Raw genomic sequence first — 21,491 nt, forward strand, 5'->3', positions numbered from 1 at the left:
CACACCTATACTAAGTAATTTCCCAGCAGCTAGAGCACTAACTATTCCACCATAGTTACATCAACTACACTGTAGGGAACTAGTTACCTTCTTCAACTCCTAGGATAGAAGCCACGCTGTACTCGTATGTGCTGGATGCCACTTTTCTGCTCTAAGAGTCGCTTCTTTCCAGAACATTTTAAATAGATTAGATGATGCTTCCCCATTTAAGGTATGCTACTTAGTATAGGTAGCACACACTGATCTATGTTCCGCTGAAATATACACAGCAGACGACTATATCTTTTTACAAAACAACAACAAGTAGAAGCAACGATCTAGCTTTTGCCTGAGACTTTTCTGCTCTGCAAATGACAACTTGATATAAAAACAAAAAACTAACTCATTTCTTATTGTAAGTATATTGAAAAGGCATGTCTTCGCATATATGTTCCCCAATTTTAATATACAATTTATCCTATCAGCTATATCCAATGGCTGTTATAAAACGTACATTCATGATAATCAGTAACGTTGTTTTAGAGATTTTGTTGAATTGCCACAAGTCAGATTTTAACTCGTCCGCTCACATCAGGCAGTAGTGATCGCTGGTTGGTTTTAAAAACCTTACTCATCAACGACGCTAATCTCTGAGTGGGAGAAGACTTTTCTCTACATCAAATATCCACACAAAGTGATTTTACTTTCTCAAGTCCTTTGTAGAGAGAACTGCTTTAACACCTTGCTCCATTATTCAGTCATAAAATGTGTTGCTACGTTATGTAAAACATTCAGTTTTTTGAGATGTGGTCGACAAGATTCGTTTATTTAGATATACTTGTATATTAGATTCATTCTAAGTATATATATGTAGATTTGAAGACAACAGCAAATGGTTCCAAAGATTCAGCTCCACACTCTACGCACTGAAAACTTAAGAAACTACCAGACCGCATGGGAACTTACTTACTGACCCCATTGTGAGTAACGATAGCACCAAGTTCAGAGAACTGATGGGGACCGTGTGGCTGTTGGTGGGCGGTGCTGCGTGTGATTTAATCGGCTTCGTCGCCTTGCAGTTGTTATTGTAGTTGCTATTGTTGTTAGTGTTATTGTTATTGTTGTTGTTGTTGGCGTGGCGGGCACGCGCGAATAAAAAAGCAAAAATGTAGCACGCAACTAACAATTTTAGCTGTTCCAGATATGCACACACACAAACATACAAGTAGTACAAGTATATATGTACATATATGTGCACACATACAGTCACACTAATGTGCATATCAAAACAAACATAAAGTTGGCTGGTTGGCAATTTTTGCTCCTCTCTTTTTTTTTTTGTCACTTCTTTGGGCTCGTTTTTGGGTGAATTGCCAAAGCGCCCAGCACAACAAATAACAAACTTTCACCCAAGTAAGCCGCAGCATTTTGGACAATTTCGTAACTGGGTAAGCGCAGCTCACACACACACACACCCAAACACACACACGCACATGTAAATACGTATCTGTGTTTATATAGAAGTGGAGTGCATAAAATGCAGCAGCAGCAGCAGCAATAGCAGCGACAGCAGCGACAGGTGAATGAACGACCTCAAACGAGGTCAGCGATGGCAGCGACAACAACCACAACAACAACTATCGCAGTAAGGCAACAGTCAGTCAGTCAGTCAGTCAGTTAGTGAGCCAGCCAGTGAGCCATTCATGCGCACGATAAAGCCAAAAAATATAAACTATGTACATATGTATATTTTGTATTGTGCATATGGTATGACTATATATGTATGTATGTGTGTTGTGTGTGCCTGCTACCCACGGCATTTGGCTGGCATGCTAATGGCCACCCGGTCACACACACACACACAAATGCACTTAAAAAAAACAAACATACGTACACACACCCATAAGTATATACCTACATTTGGTTAAATTTCGCCCTGGCATTAAGAAAAAATCAAAAAAAAAAAGACAAAAGAGAAACGAGGTCAACAAAAGTTAAGCCAACTTTATATAGTTTTTGTTTTAAAATATACAGTTTGAATATCGCTATTTGGTTTAGTTTACACACATCATTATACCCTGTACCGAAAAAGTGGAGGGGTATACTAGCTATAAATATTTTTGGTCCATCTGTCCTGCTGTTGGTACGACTGCCTGTAGGAATGCAAGATGCTCGGAAAGTATTAGGGCTAGAATTAATAAACTTGCTATTCAGATTCATCTACATTCGGCAAAGGACAAGTTAGTGTTTTGATTTTTCCACCAACTCTTAATATTCATGGAATGTTTTTTTTGTCAAATTTGGCAAATATTGTAAATCTGGTTAGTGCTTTCGTGTAATAAAGAAAGCTGCAATGAAAAACGTATTTATATAAACAATATTTTCTTGATACTATATAGTATCTATTCAAACTATGAACAAATATCTGCATATCTGGGACTCTAAAGTTGTGGCTAATGGTGGCATATTAAATAGACTTCAAATCGGCTTCAAAATCGGCACACTCTTTTATCGAAGTGTATTCCACACACACACACACACACAGGCAGAACCGAAGTGGGCAACATTTGGCCACTTTATGTCATCGTGTAGCCAACATCGTTACTGCTGGCGTTGTTGTGCGGCTGCTTCAGATTTCAGTGACCCAAATCCTTTTTGGAACTCAACACCGGCAGCAGCAGCAGCAGCAGCAGCACTACCAACAACAACAAGCAGATTGTCGACGTCCAAAGGCAGGCAGGCAGGCAGGCAGGCAGGCAGGCGCTTGACTTAGTGGGCCGCTTAGAGTGCAGCCTTAAACGAGTTTCGCTGACGGGGCATGACGGAGCATCTGAGGCTGGGGAGCATGAGGAGCACACCATTTGGCCGTCTGAACGTTTGGCTGCACTAAATCACTTAAGATGCTTTTAGCAGCCGGCAATGGAAGCAGAAATGGCAATGGCAGCTTTAAGCCTTGTCGTAGGCAAGTGAGCGGCCATTTTATTTATGCTGCTTGTGCTTGACTGCGTGTAATGGATGATGTTGACCTGGACAGATCCGCTGGTGGGTGGGCTGCCTGTGCCATACTTGGCTATACACACATTAGTATACACGTATGTATACTACATGTCGGTGGAAAATGGAGCAAATGATTAGCTTATGCCATGCAACTGGCCAAATAGATTATGCTTACGTTTCTCTTTCGGATTAGTAGCTGAGGTGGATTTCATTCATGTGCTCTTAATGCCCATCAAATGCTCGACAGTTCTGGGAAAAAACTTTGGCAGAAACAGTTTTCTCTTGCGCTGTCGAAAAAAAGAATTGTAGAAATAGGCGACTGATAAACAAAAGGAAAGTAGCAAACATGGTATTTAAACTTGACAGCCCATGTATTTGTTGCCGACCGTAAAAGCAATTGTCAATAGTTTCGCATAATTTTCTAGCAACTCTTCAACTTTCGAATGTTTTGGAACAAATAAGCCCATATAAATATTGCTATTTTTTCGGAATCTTTTCCGGTATAAAAAGGCCATTAGTTTTCCTATTCTACATACACATTCCAATAAGTATGTCTCGCATGGCATTTCAAGAACTTGTGAAGAGCGAAACACAACTTGTTTTCATGTCTCTTATGTACATATCTCCCCAAAGTTGTAATAAAGTTCCTTGCACCACTTGTTGGCAACTTCAAAAATTGTTCAATAGCACCATTAGGCAACATTTGAATGGCTTTACAGCTCTGCTACACCCTTGAGCCAAAGCCAAGCCAAGCCAAATACCAATACCAACTGGAGACGAAGAAACGGCAATAAGTACGAGTATACACAATATGAGGCACAAAGCCAACGAAGATGGATAAATAAATAACGAAATCGTGCCGCACTTGTTCGCCACTCGCAATAAGCTGCTAATTGAAACCACCTTAAAATTAACAGAGCAGAGCGACGCGAACAATTAGCGGAGCCGAAGGTGGCACTGACGCCACAGCTAGCTGGCTGGCATTTAAAACTGCATACAACATAGAGCGGGATAAATAAATAAAATACATTTAACATTACAGGCAAGCTTCTGCAGAATGACTCCTAGAAGGACACAAATACATCTTGTGATCAAGTTTTGCATAATTCTTAAGAATATTTTAAGATACATCAAAAGGATGTGTCAAATATATTCTTGTTTATTTAATTCTATATGTATAAGAAAGCCGTAAGGAAGCCGTAACGGCTTACTAAATGAAAACAAATTTAATTATAATGATATACTTCCTCTGGTACGGATGCAGATAATTCTTAGACTTCTTCGCGTCAATTACTTTATTATGTTCGCGTAGAAGAGAACAGTGCTTCTATGGCTATTTTCGAAAGTAGAATAGAATAAAAGTAAAGGTAATTGCTCAGGTGCCTGCCCTGATCCAGATGGTCCAGATGCTGCACGTAGCAAGATCTCTTAGCTATCTCGTAGCCTATGATGTACAGTTCTGTTCTATTATGAATATCCGAATGTTAAAAAAATTACTCAAACGGCTAGATCCAATTCAAAATGTTTCCAACACTTTTTTAATATTTCTAACATACATAATTGTAATGCCAGAATAGGATTCATAGACGAATTAGTTGTATTTCAGTATTTTTCAGTAGAATGAAGGATGAAATTAAGCACAAGAGGAATCATATTTTAAAACGGTTATAGCTAAGTGTCACTGTACTTGTTTACTTGTAGATGTGCCTCCCCATTTACTAGCAGTTATTATGTCATAATTAATTTACGAGCTGTGACAATTAACGTTACTCACACACACACACACTTTCACACTGACACAGAAACGTCTGGGTGGGTGGCACACATAAAAAAAACTACAACAAACAAACAGACAACAACAAAAATGTGAAAATATTAACGAGCGTGTGACTGTGACTGTGACAGGCAAGGGCTCTCTGGGTCTCTCCGTCTGTTGATCTATGTGTGGTCATTATTGCCGCAACATGCATAACAGCAACAACAATAATGGCTAGCATTTGGGTCAATGTGTTAGCCCGCGACAACAAAAGATGCTGGACAGACTGGCGGCACACAGTGGTCCCAAATTCGGATCGCGCTGCAGAAATCTTTACATGACTTTCGTTTTGCATTTCCTTAATCAGTTTTAAATATCCTCAATGTTCGAAAAGGTATACGAATTTCTTCGTCTTCTCTGTTTTGGTAATGGTTTGGCAATTCGCTCGAGCTCAGTCTCTGACGAGTCAATGAATAAATAAGACGTCTTTTGTAATTGTGCTTTGTTTTGTATTTGACGTTGCGTTCGCCTTCCACATATTTTTAATATTTTATAAGATTTATTCCGTGTTTTTGAATTCATTACTGAAGTTTAGAGAACAAAAATATATTTTCTTATTATAACTATTTTTATGTCAATTCCACATAGCTATGTAGAGCGATTTCATTTGATTTTACAACAAAATATTTCTTAAACCGATTTGATTACTAATTTCATTTATTATTGGTTATCCAACCCGCCTTTAATTATACAAGTATACATACTTGTCCCACATTTGCGCAGAACTTAGCCGCTCAGCTTGGCTTGAGTTTGGTACCACAGTGCAGCATGGGGTTCTTTCGCTTTGCATGTGCTGGTAGTTGTTGCCCCTTTCCCATTGAACGGCTTGCGTGCAACAAAAGTTTTCCGGAGCGCGTCATACGCGGCGTATGCGCGATGCACATGCGAAGTTTCTTTCACTTTTAACAGCAAGTTGTGCGTTTATTTTTTCTTTTTCATTTCATTTGCTGCTGGCAACCCGACAAGCATTAAAGCTGACGCATGCTGCCGCTGACTGATTGGCTCACTGACAGGCAGTGGCTGTGGTGATGGTGAAGGCGATGGCGATGGCGACGCCAGCGGCACGCTTTCGTCATTAGTACTACGAGTATCGTTGCTGTTGTTGTTGTTGTGGCCGGCAGCTATAGCAAAACCACACAAACAAGACATAAACCAAAGAAAACACCATAACAGCCGCAACGACAACAAAATCACTTGCCTCCATTTTCGTATTGAGGACAGTGGGTCAATGTCCCACTGATAAAGTGAGCGTCGCCGGGCAAGTTGAAAGCCGACAACTGGAGCATTGAATGGCATCGTCGCCAGCTCCATCGCCATCGCCATCATTGTCTGCCAAAAGGCAAATGTGTTTTTAATTAATAAAACATCTATGCACAAGGTATGCGTGGTATTTGGTTGCACAAAAGAAATTCAACGTGAAATGTTCATCATTTTTCCGAATTTTTGAATTTTTGTTCTCTTTTGGCTTTTGACCAACACAACAGTCTCCCCCCGGACTTCGTTTAGACAAATATGACAATTGCATCTTTGTAAAAGCAATTCTGCTGGCTAATGAACATATCAGAGCATTGTCAAAAGAAAAATAAATAAAGTTTTCGTCTATGTAAAATATGAAATATGTGCCAGAAGAAAATCTGCGATTTCCACTTTTCATTTTTCTGCTTACGGCGGCGGCTCATTTTCTTTTTCATCTACCATCTATTTGACAAGCAACAAGTGTGTGTGAGTGTATGTTGAAATTTTCTAGTTGATAGCACAAAAATGTTGGCAATTTGTTTGACTTACGCATACAAACATACATATGTATATGTACAGATGACATGCAGTCGGCAGAAAACGTAGATATGTTTGCGTATAGAAAAGATTTATGCGTGTGCCAGTTTCATATTTAGTCTGTAGCTTGAAATTGCTTTTATACATTAATAAAGCGCTCTGGCTGAGCAAATATTAATTTTATTATGCTCTTAAATGATGCATAAATAAAGTCGAAAGAAACAAAGAAAACATAAATTGTGGGGTCCGTGCGTGTTGGGGTTACAAATTAAAAAAAAAAAAAAAACAACAAAAATGGGAAATTTTCTGTGAAAATATATTTTTTGTAGCATACTTATAGGCAGAAAGTTTAATAACTTTATATTGTTACGTGAGTTTTTCAAAAAGTACAACCCATAAAATTTTATAAGGTTGCAGATTTAGGTTGGTTGGCTTTTTCTTGACATTCTAAAACAGAACAGTTGTCGAACTAAGCTCTGTAAATTGAATTGATTAATGCCTTGTCAAAATCTATATACTATTTTCCGATTTCTTATCAATATATTGGTGCTTAAGCTACTACTGATTACAATTTCAATTCAGGACAACATATGGTCTGCGAGCTGCGGGACTTTTGAGAAAAATGTTTTATTTCGCTGCCGACACAAATTTAGTTTATCATTTATAGTATCAAATATATTTTACCATACCTGCTGAAACGTTCCCTATTTCTATGTCGTCAAAATTCGATGTTGCTTTGCTCCAAAAGAAATATCGGGATCGATATTGATTCATTTTTGGACTCTCATCGAGCTTTGCACACTTTGCCGTTGTCTTTCAAGCAAGGGAAGGGCTTTTCTGAAGCTGCAGGATCAGTACAATCAGACTAAACACAAAAATAGTAAATTGAAAATAAATACGATGTTAAAAGATATTGAAAATAGTGCCGTAATTGTGCGTAGGATTAAACTACAAAGCTTATCTTTTAACTCTTTGGTAAAATATCCTTTTCAATAACTTGCTTGGTACAACATTTATTCCATGTATATACAAAATTTGTAATTGATTGCAACCTTCATTTGCAGCTGTTCGTTATGGTCGCGTACCCAAACGTTCACGTGAGCTGAACGGTGGCACCGGAGCGGCCTCCTCGACGACAACGACAGGCCATAATAATTGCAATACTTCAGCTTCAGCAGCACTCACGACATTAAATGTGGATGAAACAGCCGCAAATAATTTGCATACTACAAACCCCAATCAGCATCAGCTTCACCAACAGCAGCAGCAGCAGCAGCAACCGCATCACCAGCAACAGCAGCAGCAGCAGCAACACCAACAACAGCAATCACAGTCACAGGCACATACCACAACGCACGCGAGTAGCGTGCGTGTGAATACTCCGAGTACACCACAGACGCCACAAATGTGTTCGATAGCCTCATCGCCATCGGAGCTGGGCGGTTGCAATAGTGCCAACAACAACAACAATGCCACAGGTGCCAGCGGCGTAGGCGTTGGCGTCGGCGTTGTGGTTGTGGGCGGACAACAAATGGTTGCCGGCAATATGGGTGCCGATGTTGTTGGCCAAGTTGGATGTGACGGCATGGCCGGCACTGCAAATGAATTGACTGTCTATGATGTGATTATGTGCGTCTCGCAGGCGCATCGCCTGAATTGCTCCTACACCGAGGAGCTGACACGCGAACTGATGCGACGTCCAGTGTCGGTGCCACAAAATGGCGTAAGCTCATATTAATTGAATTTATTACATTTTTGTTGGACTCAATCTTGTACCCATAAATTACACCACCTTATTAATTCCCTAATTCATTCATTCAAACCAAGCATTCGTTGAATTCGTTCGTTCAAATCATTCTTTTAGGTATTTCAATTCGTTCACTCAAATCTTTTACTTCACTTGCACCCATTAAAAACCTTACCTTCAAATCCTGTTCAAATCATGTATTCATTCAACTCATTCAATAAATCATACATTCACTTAAATCTTTTACTTCACTTCACTTATAAGAAAAAATTATATATTTAAAAAAATTAAATACAATTTGTCTAAGTAGAATGAAATCTTCCACCAAAATATCCAAACTGAAATTTAGAGTTTTATTCTGCATTTTACTCATTCCCATAGTTCCATACACGAATTCGATTCAATTACTTATTTATTTTACCTATATATTAATTATTATATTTAAAAATTCCACTTAGTTCATATAAGTTTTATTCGATATTTTAATTCAGTTATCTTGCTTTCATGCATTCATTCATTCATTCATATATTCTGTTTATTTATTTCCTTTATTAAATTGATTCATTTCATTCATATAATTCACATGACTCATTGCTTTTTTTTATTCATTGTCATAAAAAAAACTCATTTAAAATCATGCATTAAAATGCATTTTTGTATTCATTTAATTATTCGTTTTTTTCATATCTTTATTTAAATATTGTGTACAAAAAAGCATTGAAAATTTTTCGTTCATAGATCGCCACCACAGTAGCGGAGAATCTGGAATTTCAGAAAATCTGGCTCTGGCAGCAATTCTCCGCTCGCGTGACGCCCGGCGTGCAGCGCATTGTGGAGTTTGCGAAACGCGTACCTGGCTTCTGTGATTTCACGCAAGATGACCAACTGATACTCATCAAGCTGGGCTTTTTCGAGGTGTGGCTGACACATGTGGCACGCCTCATCAATGATACGACGCTGACGCTGGACGATGGCGCCTATCTAACGCGCCAGCAATTGGAGATACTCTATGATGTGAGTGCCCGATGGAGGGAAATTCAGAGAATATATATATATTTCCAAAGATTTAGGAAATTGAACATAATATATAAATTAATTATATTATCTATGTTGCAGATGGACTTTGTCAATGCGCTGCTTAATTTTGCCAACACACTAAACGCCTATGGGCTAAGTGATACAGAAATCGGTCTCTTCTCCGCCATGGTGCTGCTCGCCTCGGATCGTGCCGGTCTCAGTGAGCCGAAGGTAATCGGACGGGCGCGAGAGCTCATTGCCGAGGCGCTGCGTGTGCAGATCCTGCGCTCCCGAGCCGGTTCGACGCAGGCTCTGCAGCTAATGCCAGCGCTGGAGGCTAAGATACCCGAGCTGCGCTCGCTCGGTGCCAAGCACTTCTCACACCTGGACTGGCTGCGAATGAACTGGACCAAGCTGCGTCTGCCGCCCCTCTTTGCCGAAATCTTTGACATACCCAAGGCCGACGACGAAATGTAGGACGACGGCGCCGTGTCTGGGTGAGAAGAGATCTAGCGCAACAACAACAGAAACAACAGAAACAACAAAAACAACAACAGCAACAGCAACAAATATTATAAAACTTGTACGTTTAAGGAATTAGCGTTTAAAGAAAACTGCATCAAATACATACATCTACTCAACATTAAAGACGAAACAAGCGAAACCATACACTTGCATAAAAAGTAATTGTCTAAACGTTACGATTCAACATTTTAAAGAGGGATTTTTTCGTTCACATTTTGTTGTGCGTTAGATCAAAAAAAAAAAAAGAAAAGAAAAAATAAACAAAAACAACGCCCCAATGAAAATTCGAAACGAGAAACTAAACTAAAAATGCAGCACCAACAGCTGAACATATCCAACACATGCACAACATAAATTTATTTATTTCATTCTCAACTCATTGCCCATTGCCCCCTGTCCATCAACCCATTATCCCATTAGCCCATCAGCCCCTGAGCCATGCCCTGCAGGAAATAAAGAGCAACAACAACAACAAAAGTTATTGGCCGGCTAACTCTATGGAAGGCATATTTTCTAACTCGACTGAAGTGCGAGCGTTAAAGTTCGATAAATACTGGTTTTTTATAATACATATTAATAAAGATTACACACATATATATATGCGTATGTACTCGTATATATACATATTTATATGTAAATCTAGAAATATTTACATTTAAAGTAGTTAAAAAAAGAGATGAATGAGAAGAAGAAACAAAAGACCCAATATTGTTTTAGCTTGAAAACTTTGAGTAGCCTAAAGAAAAAACAAAAAATGTTTTCTTAAACTTAGACTACATTACTTTTTGTTTATAATTGAAATCTAATGACGATAATGATGAAATGAGAACGATGCGTTTATTGTATCTGCGTGTAAATAAATTATAATTAATATTTACCATTTAATTGCTACTTCACCATTATAATTATTATTATTATCATTTCTCTCATAAGCATAGGCTATGTATAGAATGCGCTTTCCACAGCCAACCACAACAACTTTCCATGTCCGTTTGTCCGAGCACAAGTTTCCAAATTAACAACAAGTTAAAAATATGGAGTAAGTACCGCTTATAATTATTTCTACAACTATTTTGGAAAGTGCAGGAAAGCAACGGCATGCCGCAGCTGAAATATAAGCAACGTGTTCAGTTTTCACATTTACATACATATATAATTATATAATACATATACTTATAAAACAAGCAGATTTATAATGTAATGGATAAAAAGTTAAGCGCTTCATTTGAAAAATGCATATTTTCTAAATTTAAGTGCTTTAATTACAGCTTACTTTGTATAACTTGGAACAATCAAATTGTTTGATAAATTTTTGAATAGATTGGTGCTAAATTTATGTGTTAAGTTTACATTGAAGGACGAACAAGCAAAAAACACAAGTGAACATCAACTTATGTATATTATCACGCATACATACATACAGACATAGTACATACAAACATATGTAACGAGAAAACAAATCTATTAAACTCTAAAACTTTTCATTAATTGTTGAATTTATATTATATATACATAGAACATTTTGTGAAAATTTATTAGTGTGAAACAAAATTAGAGAAGCAGAGCTGCGATTCAGGCACCCAAAAAAGCTTGGCGTAGTCACATTTTATGCTCCATGTGTACCTTTCGCTTATTAAATTAGAGCTAAAATTAAATACATAAATAGATACATATACATACATATATAGAGTATAGAGTACTATTTGCAATATCTTACATACGCAACTTTATATTAAAGGTCCAAATTAGATATGCCCTATACATACATAAATACACATAGCTACATACATTTATGCTTGTCTATCATTTTCCCAAAGTTCTCATAGGTTTCCCAATATTTTTGAGAGATTTGACTTTTCTCTCCAATTCGTTTTTGCGGCTTGCAGTTTTATAAATATACTCTTCGAAACAAAGGCCGGCAAGATAAGTAAGTGGTACAACAAAGTCCCAAAATATTTACAATTCCTCGAGTGACAATGATTTACCTTTAGGCCTCACCTTTTTATTAATGATTTAATGCTGTTTGCAATAATCTCAAAATCTAGAAAAAAATAACTAAATTAAATTTAAATAAATTAATCCAATTTAACCAATTTCAAATGTCTTTTAAGTAATATGACGGTATGGTCAGACAACCAAATAATTTTCACACAAATTTATCAAATTTGAAAAGAATGTCTTCATTAGAATATTATTTCAATTAAATGATTGGACTATTAATTAATGTTGTTGTCAAAAAGATTGTGAATACGCCCTAAAATATCTGTGCATATATAATTTGTAGTTAGCGAACATATTGAGAGTTAAAACTGAATGCAGACATAATTCGAGAGAGGCATTGAAACTTACTAATATTATATCAAAGATATGAAATGCTGTATTGGATTAGTAATTTCACACCACCGTCCGATACAGACAGCTTATCTTCTCCTCCAATTTCTCACTCATCTTAATTAGCACCTGAAGAATTCCAAATAATTTAGAATTTATCAAATCTGTTGTACCACTTTCTTAGGGCGGTTGTATTATCACAGTGTCTAGCAGCACAAACAGAAGTCTCCGCTAAAAATATGTTTGGTTCGTAAACGAGTGCGCATAATTAAACCTTATGAATATAGCGATAAAGAAATTACAATACGTATATAGAATATATACATAAATACATAAATGAACTTACTAAAACAGAGCAACAGATTTTTAATTAATTAAATTATATACATACATACATACATATACTTTAACATATATATTTAACTATATATGCCTAGATACAATTTTTTACCTACTGTAGCTTTGATTACATTTTTCAATGATGTGTCAAATTTTAAATATGGTATTTAAAATAGAAATACTCTCTATAGAAAAAACAAAAAACGATCAAGAAACAGCAAACAAACCAACAAGAAAATGTTGAAAAAAAGCAAATGCCGACTTCCTAACAAAATGCTCTCTCGCTTGTTGCTAATTAAGTGTCACTACTTACTCTACTCAAAAGCAATTACAGTGCAAAAAATAACTGAAACTTAAACAAAAAAAATATATATGAAAAAAAATATATATATATTATATAACTACATATGTGTATGTTCTACAAAAAATAAAGTCGCTTTACTATTTACTAAAAAGAAAAACAAAAAAAAAGATTGCAAAAAAATATAATGAAGAAATAGAGCATGATCCATATGCATTAAATACTATGCCGCAAAGATAAGAACTGCGCAAACTAACATTAAAAAAAGCAGCTGCAGCAACAACCACAATAACAGGCGCAACAATTTGTAATTAAATTACAGATGAGAGAGAAAAGAAAAGTAAACAAAACAAAACACTTGAGTAAGTTGAGAACAGAAACATGTCTTTGAATAAATAAACTGATAAACTACTATGCATATATACGATGTGCATATATGTATGTACATATATGCCCAAGTAGTTGATTATATGTGTGTGCATGACACGACTTTTATTTCGAATATCAATGACTTAGATACACAGAAAATGTACAAACATTTTGCAATTAAGGTACATACATATTTATTTTAAATACATCATTTTTCAAATGCCGCTTCACCATGTTGGGTGTGCCTAATCATCTCTAGGCATCGGATTGTATTGCGTGAGTACCTTTGAGATAGCCATCGCCAGTTCAGGCGTGGCAGCGGCCAATACACGCCTTGACATGATATCGAATTCGCCACCAGCAGGATCTATAACCACACCGCCTGCCTCACGCACTATCAAATCAGCCGCACACACATCCCAGGCATGTATCCCAAACTCATAGTTAGCATCGGCAGCCCCAAGAGCCACCATAGCCATGTTTAATGCAGCTGAGCCCAGAACACGCAGACTGCAAAATATGTATAAAAATACTATTCAATAGAAAAAGAAACTTCTAGCAATACTCACGCATGCACTTCCTTAGCCATTTTTGCGAAATTCTCATTGACCACCTTCATTTTTTCCACGTCGCGTGTGGTGCCAAATTCGCTGGTAACCAATGCCTTTTTTATATCCTTCTGACCGCTGACCTGTATGCGCTTGCCATTGTAGAAGGCACCCTGGCCACGACGGGCCGTGAAGCGCTGCTCCAATATGGGATTATACACAATGCCAATTTCGGTCACCTTATTCACCTTCAGGCCCACCGAAATGCAGGAATGTGGAAATGCGTGTACGAAGTTCATGGTGCCATCAACGGGATCGATTATCCAGGTGGGGCAATCAGTCAACTTGTTGGCGCCAGCTTCGCCGCTGCTCTCTTCTTCGCCAATGAATCTGCAAAAGATACATACATACATACAAGTATATACAAACAAGGGCGTACGCAGGGGGGGCAGGGGGGCAGGGGGACGGTGCATCTATAAGCACCATATCCACCACTTACTTGTGATCGGGAAAATGTTTGGTTATGCCATTCATAAGCAATTTTTCAACATCTTTGTCCGTTTGGGTGACCAAGTCAATATCGCCCGATTTCAGCTCAAATTCTTGGCGCGTCTCATTGTTGCATGCAATCAGCTGCATGTTCATATTTGTGTATAAGATATACCTATTGTTGAACTTTCAATTCTTACCTGGCCCGCTTCAGTTACCAAATTATTAATGACTTCGAAACATTTACCCAGATCCAAACTGTCTCCCATTTTCGCAGAATAAAAAGCGGCACCACCACCCTGGAATTTTACAAAACTAATTGGATTTGGCCAACGCTTAGTGATGTAAAAAGACTTTCGATTAGCGGCATAATAAATTAATCGATTGTGCAACAAGTATCGACAACACAAACGAGTGCACGCTGGTAAAAGCAATAGCGCGCGCATTGAATCCATTTGAAAAACAGTTGATTTCGTTGCTGAAATTTATTACACAAAGAGCTCGTAAATACAAAGCTATGTATGTTCGTAACTAATTATAGGTAAGAGTTTAATTTTGACTTGTTTGCATTTCACTTCTTGGTAAGCAGTCTCAATGATGCGATGGCGTTGGCTGATTCGTCTTCGTTTTTTGATCATTGTCTGACACACCACTTGAATCTGAAAACTCCGTTTGGGAATGAAAGTCTTTCTTATTTGTTTGTTTTCGACTCTGCTGACAGCACTCATCTGCATTTGCCGACCTGTCTTGGTCGTCTCGCGGGGACGGATAGTCCTGTTGTATTTGTGATATCAATTCCAGTGCTAACTTTTTCGTTGACGCTGCCAAAACCCGACGTGACATCAGATCTATTGGACCGCCCGCCGGATCCATAACAACGCCACCCGCCTCGGTGACTAAAAGAATTCCAGCGGCTATATCCCAAATGTGTAAGCCGAAAAAATAGAAAGCATCAGCTACACCTGAGGCCACCATCGCCAGATCCATAGCCGATGAGCCAACACTGCGTAGACTATAAATAGAGACATATTATTCAGAAATTAATTAGAAGGAAATGTTTGAAATTCACCCTAGAACATCAATGTTATGAACAAAGCTATACAGCTCGACTTACGCATGGGCCTTAGTAATCAGCCGTCTTGCGTTCTCTATCACCGCCAGCGTGCGTGCTTCGTTCATGCCGGGACAATATTCCTGCAATATCATGGCTTGCTTCAGATTCGTCTGTCCACTTGTCGTTATGGGCTCCCCATTCAGATGGGCGCCCATACCCCGTCTTGCCGTATAACACTGGCCCATGGCGGGGCTGAGTATAATGCCGATCTCAGTCTTTTTTTCGACTAGCAGTGCCACGGAGATGCAATAGTAGGGAAAATGGTGTACATAGTTCATGGTGCCATCAATTGGATCTATTACCCAGGTTGGCTCGTCGCTGAGCACAACTATGGCATTATCTGTACTTGTAATGTGCTCTTCACCTATAAATCTGGGAGGGATTCTCTTTAAATGACAATGTTATTCTTTAACTGAATGAATCAATTACTTATGATCAGGATATTTCTTATGAATTGCTTCAATTATCATTGCCTCCACTTCGGTGTCAGTACGGGTGACCAAATCGTGCTCATGCTGCTTGGTAGTATACTCCAAACGACCCTTGTTGGCGGTCAAGGCAACCTGTAAATAAATGTAGCTTGAGGACGACAGGTCGGCCGCATTTATTTGTAATTTAGATTCACCTCGCCCGCTCTTTTAATAACATTGATCGCAACTTCGAAGCACTCATCCAGGTCCAAGGCCATCTTCTTTTCATCTTCTACTTTCTTCTCTTGAATGGGACATTCATAGACGCAAAGCATACCATTAGAGTCGCGGGATGTATTCGTTGTCTTGTCATTATACATTTTCGTTGCATCGTATGAGGCATCGGTGTTTGTGTTTTTACTCGATGAAGGTCCTACCGAGTTAGCTGAAGTAACTTGAAGCCGATTTTGTGTCGCTCCATGATCAGACTTCTTTGAATCTCGGCGCTGTATGTCCGATTTCACAATTTTCTGATGAGCTTTCGGTGTCGGTTCCTTCATTAAAGAAGGTCGCATAGCATTTACACGTGGATCTTCTTGATTTGCTTCCTTGTCTTCTAATCCAAAATTTCTTGCTACATTTACACTAGATTCTGTAGCTCTTTTCAAAATCTTTGGGTCTGAGTGGCGTATAGCCGCTACACGCGGATCTTGTCTAGTTGCCCTTCCCTCTTCTAACCCATAATCTCTTGCTGGGTTACTCAACAGAGAATTCCTTGATTCTGGAAAGCTATCAGAAGCTTTACTCTCCTCTGACTTTGTTTTATCAATATCAGGGGGACGGCTTGGTTTTGGTTTCGTTAGCTTTTCTTGAGACTTACTTTCATGTACTTTCATTTTTGATAGCTTTGGTGATGCATGAGATATTGATTTCTCACTTCTACGTATTTCAGCTACGCGGGGATCTTGCTGATTTGCTTTTTCATCTTCCAAGCCATAACTCCTTGCCGGGTTTTCCATTGATGGGGTTTCGCTATATAGATCTTTTCTTTCCTCATCTTTTTTTTTCTTATCGTCCTCCATGGTGTTCAATAAGTCCCGTGATAACAATGAGAAATACCACCAAGAAGTTGCATGCTCAATAACAAGCTTCACAATCCAAAAACTATTGTGTGCATGTGTCTATGTGCCGAAACAAAAAACAAATTTACATTTTCAAATTGAAGTTCTTAAATTCAACTTTTAATTATTGGGCTACTTATAGCCAAAAAAGCGAAGCAGCTTTCGGGTTCCGCAGAAGGATAACTAGTTGGAAATATTATTTATATGAAGAGATACAACGGCTATCATTTGACTAAGGATTAAAGATATTTATTTATTATGATGATTTATTAAAATGAAAAAATAAAGAGTTCTCAAACTTATTTTGTTTTCAACCGTGCTCTTTAGTGTTTCACCGTTTCATTTGGTCAGCCCTGAATCTGCAACAAGCTGGCAGCACCAACCGACCCTCAAGTAATCGATATGTTTGTGCTTATCGCGCGCGTGCACTTCACAATTTTATTTTAATTTCACAACAATAGTCGAAACCGGCTTTATTTGTATTTAATTTGTATGAAGTCTCTGGTAAATGGCTACCAACAAGGTAAAGTTATTGTTCAAGTCACACATTTGTGTTGTCTATTTCGAAGCAAATAAAACATTGGATGTAAACATTAAAAACGCCCCGCAGAATATTACAAAAATAATTAAAAAATAAATATTTTTATTGCGCCATAGGAATGTTTGGTAGTGGTGCTAGATGTGCGGAACTGCGCCACCGAGGAATTCAAGTTGAAATCGGTTAAATGTGTTTCTGAAATTCTCAAAGCAAAGGTACCTTTATATTTCACACCTTAATATATTATTAATTCTGCAAATCATCTTCAGCTTGTGAGCGACAGAAAGGACTATGTATCCTTTGTGCTGGTGGGGACCGAACGTGCTGAAAACGGAATTGGGTGCAAAAACATTGTTCAAAATGAAAATCCCCGGCTATGCAGCTGGCAATTATTGCTCGACTTTTATCAATTTGTCAATGTAACGTCATCACCCTGCGACGATGGTGCATGGTTGGATGGACTCGCCGTGGCCATAGATGTATTTAAAAACGCGCATGCGTTGAGAGTAGCCCATAAGCGGATCCTGCTTTTGTATGACTTCAACTTGATGAGTCAGAACTATGATAATTACAAAGATATCACCAATCAAATTGTCAATGCCGACATCGAGCTAATTGTGGGGTAAGCATCGACTTGCATGTTTCTCGTCTGCCGTGCTCACAAAATATTTGCCCACTCCATGTTTACAATACATTCATCCACTCATCTGGCTGTTCATGTTATAAAGTGCATCTTAATATTTTTCTTTTATATGAAAATATAAAACCATCTCCATAAACTACAATGAATAGATAGCTTATAGAAAGCCTTATTTATTTAATATCTTAAATTTATCTATAAAGATATATACATTACATTACATATTTGATTCTTTTTAGGACCCACAACATTGCTTACATAGATAACGCTGAATCCTCCCAGGCTCAGGCAATTTTTAAAACATCTCGGAAGGCAAATATCCACGAACTGGAAAATCAGAAACGCGCAATTCAGCTTGTCTCCTTCTGCAATGCTACACTGTGCAACTTCAAGGAGGCACTTAGCACTGTCTTTAAGATGCCAAATCAAAGACCATGGGCATGGAATGCAAAACTTCATATTGGCAGTAAAATCAACATTAGTGTTCAAGGCATTATATCCATTAAAAATGAGAGCAACATTAAACTAAAGAAATGCTGGGAGGAGGCCGGCGAGGAGATGAAGCGTGAACAGAAACACTTTATTAAAGGCACCGAAGTGACTCCTGAAGAGGATGATCTCATCTCTGGGTACATGCTGGGTGGCACCGCGGTGCCATACGATGATAAATTAATGGACTCAGAGACAAAGCATGCACCGGGCCTGCACTGCGTGGCTTTTTTGAAGAAAAATGCCATACCCGATGAATATTACTGTGGCGAATCATTATACACGTTGGTCCATCAAAAGGGTAATCAGACAGCGGCACGTAAGCTGGACGCTCTGGTGCGGGCGCTGCACGAACAACGACGTATAATGTTGTGTTGGAAAATTTACAGTGTCAAGCTGAACACTCCACGTCTAGTGGTGCTTTCGCCCAACGAACTGGACGACAACTCTCCGGCCACATTGTCGATGCTAGAGCTCTCTTATCATTGGCAGCATCATTTCTGGAATTTTCCTGCTCTGCGCACTGAGAAAACATCCTGCACGGAGCAACAATTCCAGGCCATTGACAAACTAATCGATAGCATGGATCTTGAGTGCACACTGCGCGATACCCAACAGCCGCGAGAATTGCGCGCCAATGATTTGCTACCTTTCGACCAGCTGCCAAGCATTTACGAACACAATGTTATGGACATACTGGAGTGCAAAGTGCTCCGGAAAGCGGGTGATGACGAAAAACAGTTCAAGGACATGTTGCGGGATAAACGTTTTGTTGAGATATTCTGGAAAGTGCCGGAGGCAATTGAACAGCAGGCCAAAAACGCGGCTAAGGCACTAAAGAAACAATTTCCATTGGAGCATAGCAATGCATGGCTAGAAAAGCTCAGAGCGCAACAATTGGCCGAAAATCAGCCCCGCATCAAACAGGAACGAAAAAATAACGTGCCCGAGGATGAGGCTGCACTAATCGCCATTGACGCTGTGGGTCTGAACTCACCCGCTGAGGATTTCCAACAACTATTGCAGCACAAAGTTCGAACCCTCCAGCACAACACACAACGCGATGCCAAATTTCAAGGCTATGCGGCGCAAATGCGTGTGGTTATCCTAACGTTGCTGGAACGCTCGCAACCAAATTTGGAGACGCTGCAAGAACTCTTGCGGCTATATCGCAACAGCTGCTTCGAGTTCAATGCTTTTGCCGATTATGATCAATTTGCAGCAGAAATAAAGAGCAAAGCGAGGGACAAAAACCTGCGGGAATTCTGGTTTAAAGTTATGGTCGATATGCAACTCGGACCGTTGGTTATTGGCGAAGCCACGCTCGACACTGAGCTGCGTTTGAGAAAATACTATAATATAGAACAATGGTCTTCGGATGAGGAAAGCGAGCCGCAGCTGATTGAATAACTTCATTTATATACATAAATATTTTTATAATCATAAACCTAGAGTTGCTCTCTATGGTTACATGAAGACGACGTGTTTGTTAAAAGTTTTGCTCACCAAAAAAATTGTTATTTCAAATCGATCCCAGAGCATTGCATAAGTTTTCTGAAAGAATATAACTTTATTATATTGCAAGTTGATTTTGTACCAGTAAATGAATATATAAACGGTAAGTATAACGATATAATAAAAGTCACCTATCAAGCCATGAATAATAGCGTTATATCTTTTTTATATTGCGTAAACGAATATGTTTATTCATTCAAATCTAAGTTTTGGTTTGTTTTAAATTACATTTATGCCAGAACTTATAATTTTGTACCCATTACCAATGCAACATAAAAACATTATTTATTAAAATAAAATCTGTCATATGCCAATTATTTATTTTTGGTTTTCAAAGTTATTTCAGACCTTCGATGAAATGGTTAATTATGCCCTAAAGGGCAATATAAATCAAAAAGTATTCAAAGATATTCTTTATAAGCAGGCTTTTTTCCATAGCCTTTGTAAGTTCTTCGTCCTTTACTCCTGTCGATAGTACACATACTTGTAGGTTTTTATTATTATATCCTTTGTCAGATCTGTATCTTTATCTTCAAAACCGTTATCATTTTCAGCATTATTTAAAAGTTTGTTTTTAAAAATTGTTTTCCCACTTCTAATAAATTGAAAAGAAATTTAGATGGTACCGGAGATATTTCTAAATACTTACCTTTATTAAGGGACACAGATCTTAAATTATAGATAGCTATGAAGGTTTCTAATCTCATGTTATGGTACTGAGAATACTGGCCTTGATTTGTTGAAACAATAAACTTTATTTTACACGTATTTCTCGATAAATATATATACATATATATATCCCTTTTTCCACATATAGTATAATGTACATGTATAGTTTAAAATATATGTATATATATGTTTGTATATAGGCTATAATAGTTTTCCCTTTTTGCCACACTACAGCTAACGCAGAATTTACATTCAGACCCTACCATTTCATTTCAAGAACTCGTCAACTTCTTCAAAAACAACAACAATACTAACAATACACAACTAATTATCATAATATAAGTATTTTTATAAGTGTATATTTTCTGCAGCTGCAGCAGTAACATCAATGATATGTTTTCGTTGCCGGAAGTCTTCTGACCCATTAAACGTAGGGATACGTGTATATATGTATGCATGTACAGCATAGATCTATATATGTATGTATGTATATATAAAGATTGTTATATTAATATGTATAATAGGATTGTTTGATAAGCAATATGCATATATGGAACACTGATATCTGATATGTATCGTTCTCAAGCTTATAAACTAACAAATTCTGACGTTCATACGCGGAGTGCCAGTTCATGAAAAGGAAGTCATGAATACAGCAAAAGGACGTATCACGGCAAAAGGGCGTAAAAGTGAAACCGCAATGTGTATAAATTTAAATGGAACTTACGTGTCTGGTGAGTGTTATTTAAATAAGTACAACAAAT

General features: G+C 38.0%; 4 protein-coding genes across 4 annotated transcripts in view; 2 read left to right on the forward strand and 2 right to left on the reverse strand.

Moving 5' to 3' along the window:
* The window catches only part of LOC115622502 (ecdysone-induced protein 78C), a 71,762-nt gene extending 61,721 nt beyond the window's left edge, over positions 1 to 10,041 (forward strand). Inside the window, exons 6-8 of the mRNA XM_030516450.1 lie at positions 7,630 to 8,288; positions 9,051 to 9,326; positions 9,429 to 10,041. Of these exons, the coding sequence (XP_030372310.1) occupies positions 7,630 to 8,288; positions 9,051 to 9,326; positions 9,429 to 9,806 (1,313 nt within the window). The 3' untranslated portion in view covers positions 9,807 to 10,041. The remainder of the gene's footprint in view (positions 1 to 7,629; positions 8,289 to 9,050; positions 9,327 to 9,428) is intronic.
* A 3,246-nt stretch (positions 10,042 to 13,287) lies between these two features.
* Positions 13,288 to 14,593, reverse strand: LOC115622434 (inositol monophosphatase 1). Its single transcript, XM_030516375.1, has 4 exons — positions 14,432 to 14,593; positions 14,242 to 14,375; positions 13,764 to 14,132; positions 13,288 to 13,704 (listed from the first exon to the last, which is right to left on the reverse strand). Exons 1-4 carry the CDS (start codon positions 14,498 to 14,500, stop codon positions 13,440 to 13,442), a joined length of 837 nt encoding a protein of 278 aa, XP_030372235.1. The 5' UTR covers positions 14,501 to 14,593; the 3' UTR covers positions 13,288 to 13,439.
* Positions 14,594 to 14,701: 108 nt separating this feature from the next.
* Positions 14,702 to 16,949, reverse strand: LOC115622433. Its single transcript, XM_030516374.1, has 4 exons — positions 15,971 to 16,949; positions 15,775 to 15,908; positions 15,346 to 15,717; positions 14,702 to 15,243 (listed from the first exon to the last, which is right to left on the reverse strand). Exons 1-4 carry the CDS (start codon positions 16,835 to 16,837, stop codon positions 14,823 to 14,825), a joined length of 1,794 nt encoding a protein of 597 aa, XP_030372234.1. The 5' UTR covers positions 16,838 to 16,949; the 3' UTR covers positions 14,702 to 14,822.
* A 346-nt stretch (positions 16,950 to 17,295) lies between these two features.
* LOC115622575 (ATP-dependent DNA helicase 2 subunit KU80) lies at positions 17,296 to 20,127 on the forward strand. The gene is made up of 4 exons (XM_030516553.1): positions 17,296 to 17,399; positions 17,534 to 17,629; positions 17,684 to 18,036; positions 18,294 to 20,127. The coding sequence occupies exons 1-4, from the start codon at positions 17,385 to 17,387 to the stop codon at positions 19,951 to 19,953; spliced, it is 2,124 nt and encodes a 707-aa protein (XP_030372413.1). The 5' UTR covers positions 17,296 to 17,384; the 3' UTR covers positions 19,954 to 20,127.
* Positions 20,128 to 21,491: the final 1,364 nt, after the last annotated feature.

This window comes from Scaptodrosophila lebanonensis, unplaced genomic scaffold, assembly GCF_003285725.1.
Source record: "Scaptodrosophila lebanonensis strain 11010-0011.00,11010-0021.00 unplaced genomic scaffold, SlebRS2 tig00000043-arrow-pilon, whole genome shotgun sequence".
In the NCBI taxonomy this organism is placed as follows: domain Eukaryota; kingdom Metazoa; phylum Arthropoda; class Insecta; order Diptera; family Drosophilidae; genus Scaptodrosophila; species Scaptodrosophila lebanonensis.

What these genes read in the sequence shown, in the direction of transcription:
- LOC115622433 (XM_030516374.1), bottom strand. Translation starts at nt 16,837, where the DNA reads ATGGAGGACGATAAGAAAAAAAAAGATGAGGAAAGAAAAGATCTATAT. An exon ending in TTATTAAAAGAGCGGGCGAG is followed by an intron (nt 15,909 to 15,970) that starts GTGAATCTAAAT and finishes ATTTATTTACAG; the next exon opens with GTTGCCTTGACCGCCAACAA. An exon ending in CTGATTACTAAGGCCCATGC is followed by an intron (nt 15,244 to 15,345) that starts GTAAGTCGAGCT and finishes CTCTATTTATAG; the next exon opens with TCTACGCAGTGTTGGCTCAT.
- LOC115622575 (XM_030516553.1), top strand. An exon ending in CTGAAATTCTCAAAGCAAAG is followed by an intron (nt 17,630 to 17,683) that starts GTACCTTTATAT and finishes AATCATCTTCAG; the next exon opens with CTTGTGAGCGACAGAAAGGA. An exon ending in GACATCGAGCTAATTGTGGG is followed by an intron (nt 18,037 to 18,293) that starts GTAAGCATCGAC and finishes GATTCTTTTTAG; the next exon opens with GACCCACAACATTGCTTACA.
- LOC115622434 (XM_030516375.1), bottom strand. Translation starts at nt 14,500, where the DNA reads ATGGGAGACAGTTTGGATCTGGGTAAATGTTTCGAAGTCATTAATAAT. An exon ending in AAACATTTTCCCGATCACAA is followed by an intron (nt 14,133 to 14,241) that starts GTAAGTGGTGGA and finishes TATCTTTTGCAG; the next exon opens with ATTCATTGGCGAAGAAGAGA. An exon ending in ATGGCTAAGGAAGTGCATGC is followed by an intron (nt 13,705 to 13,763) that starts GTGAGTATTGCT and finishes CATATTTTGCAG; the next exon opens with TCTGCGTGTTCTGGGCTCAG.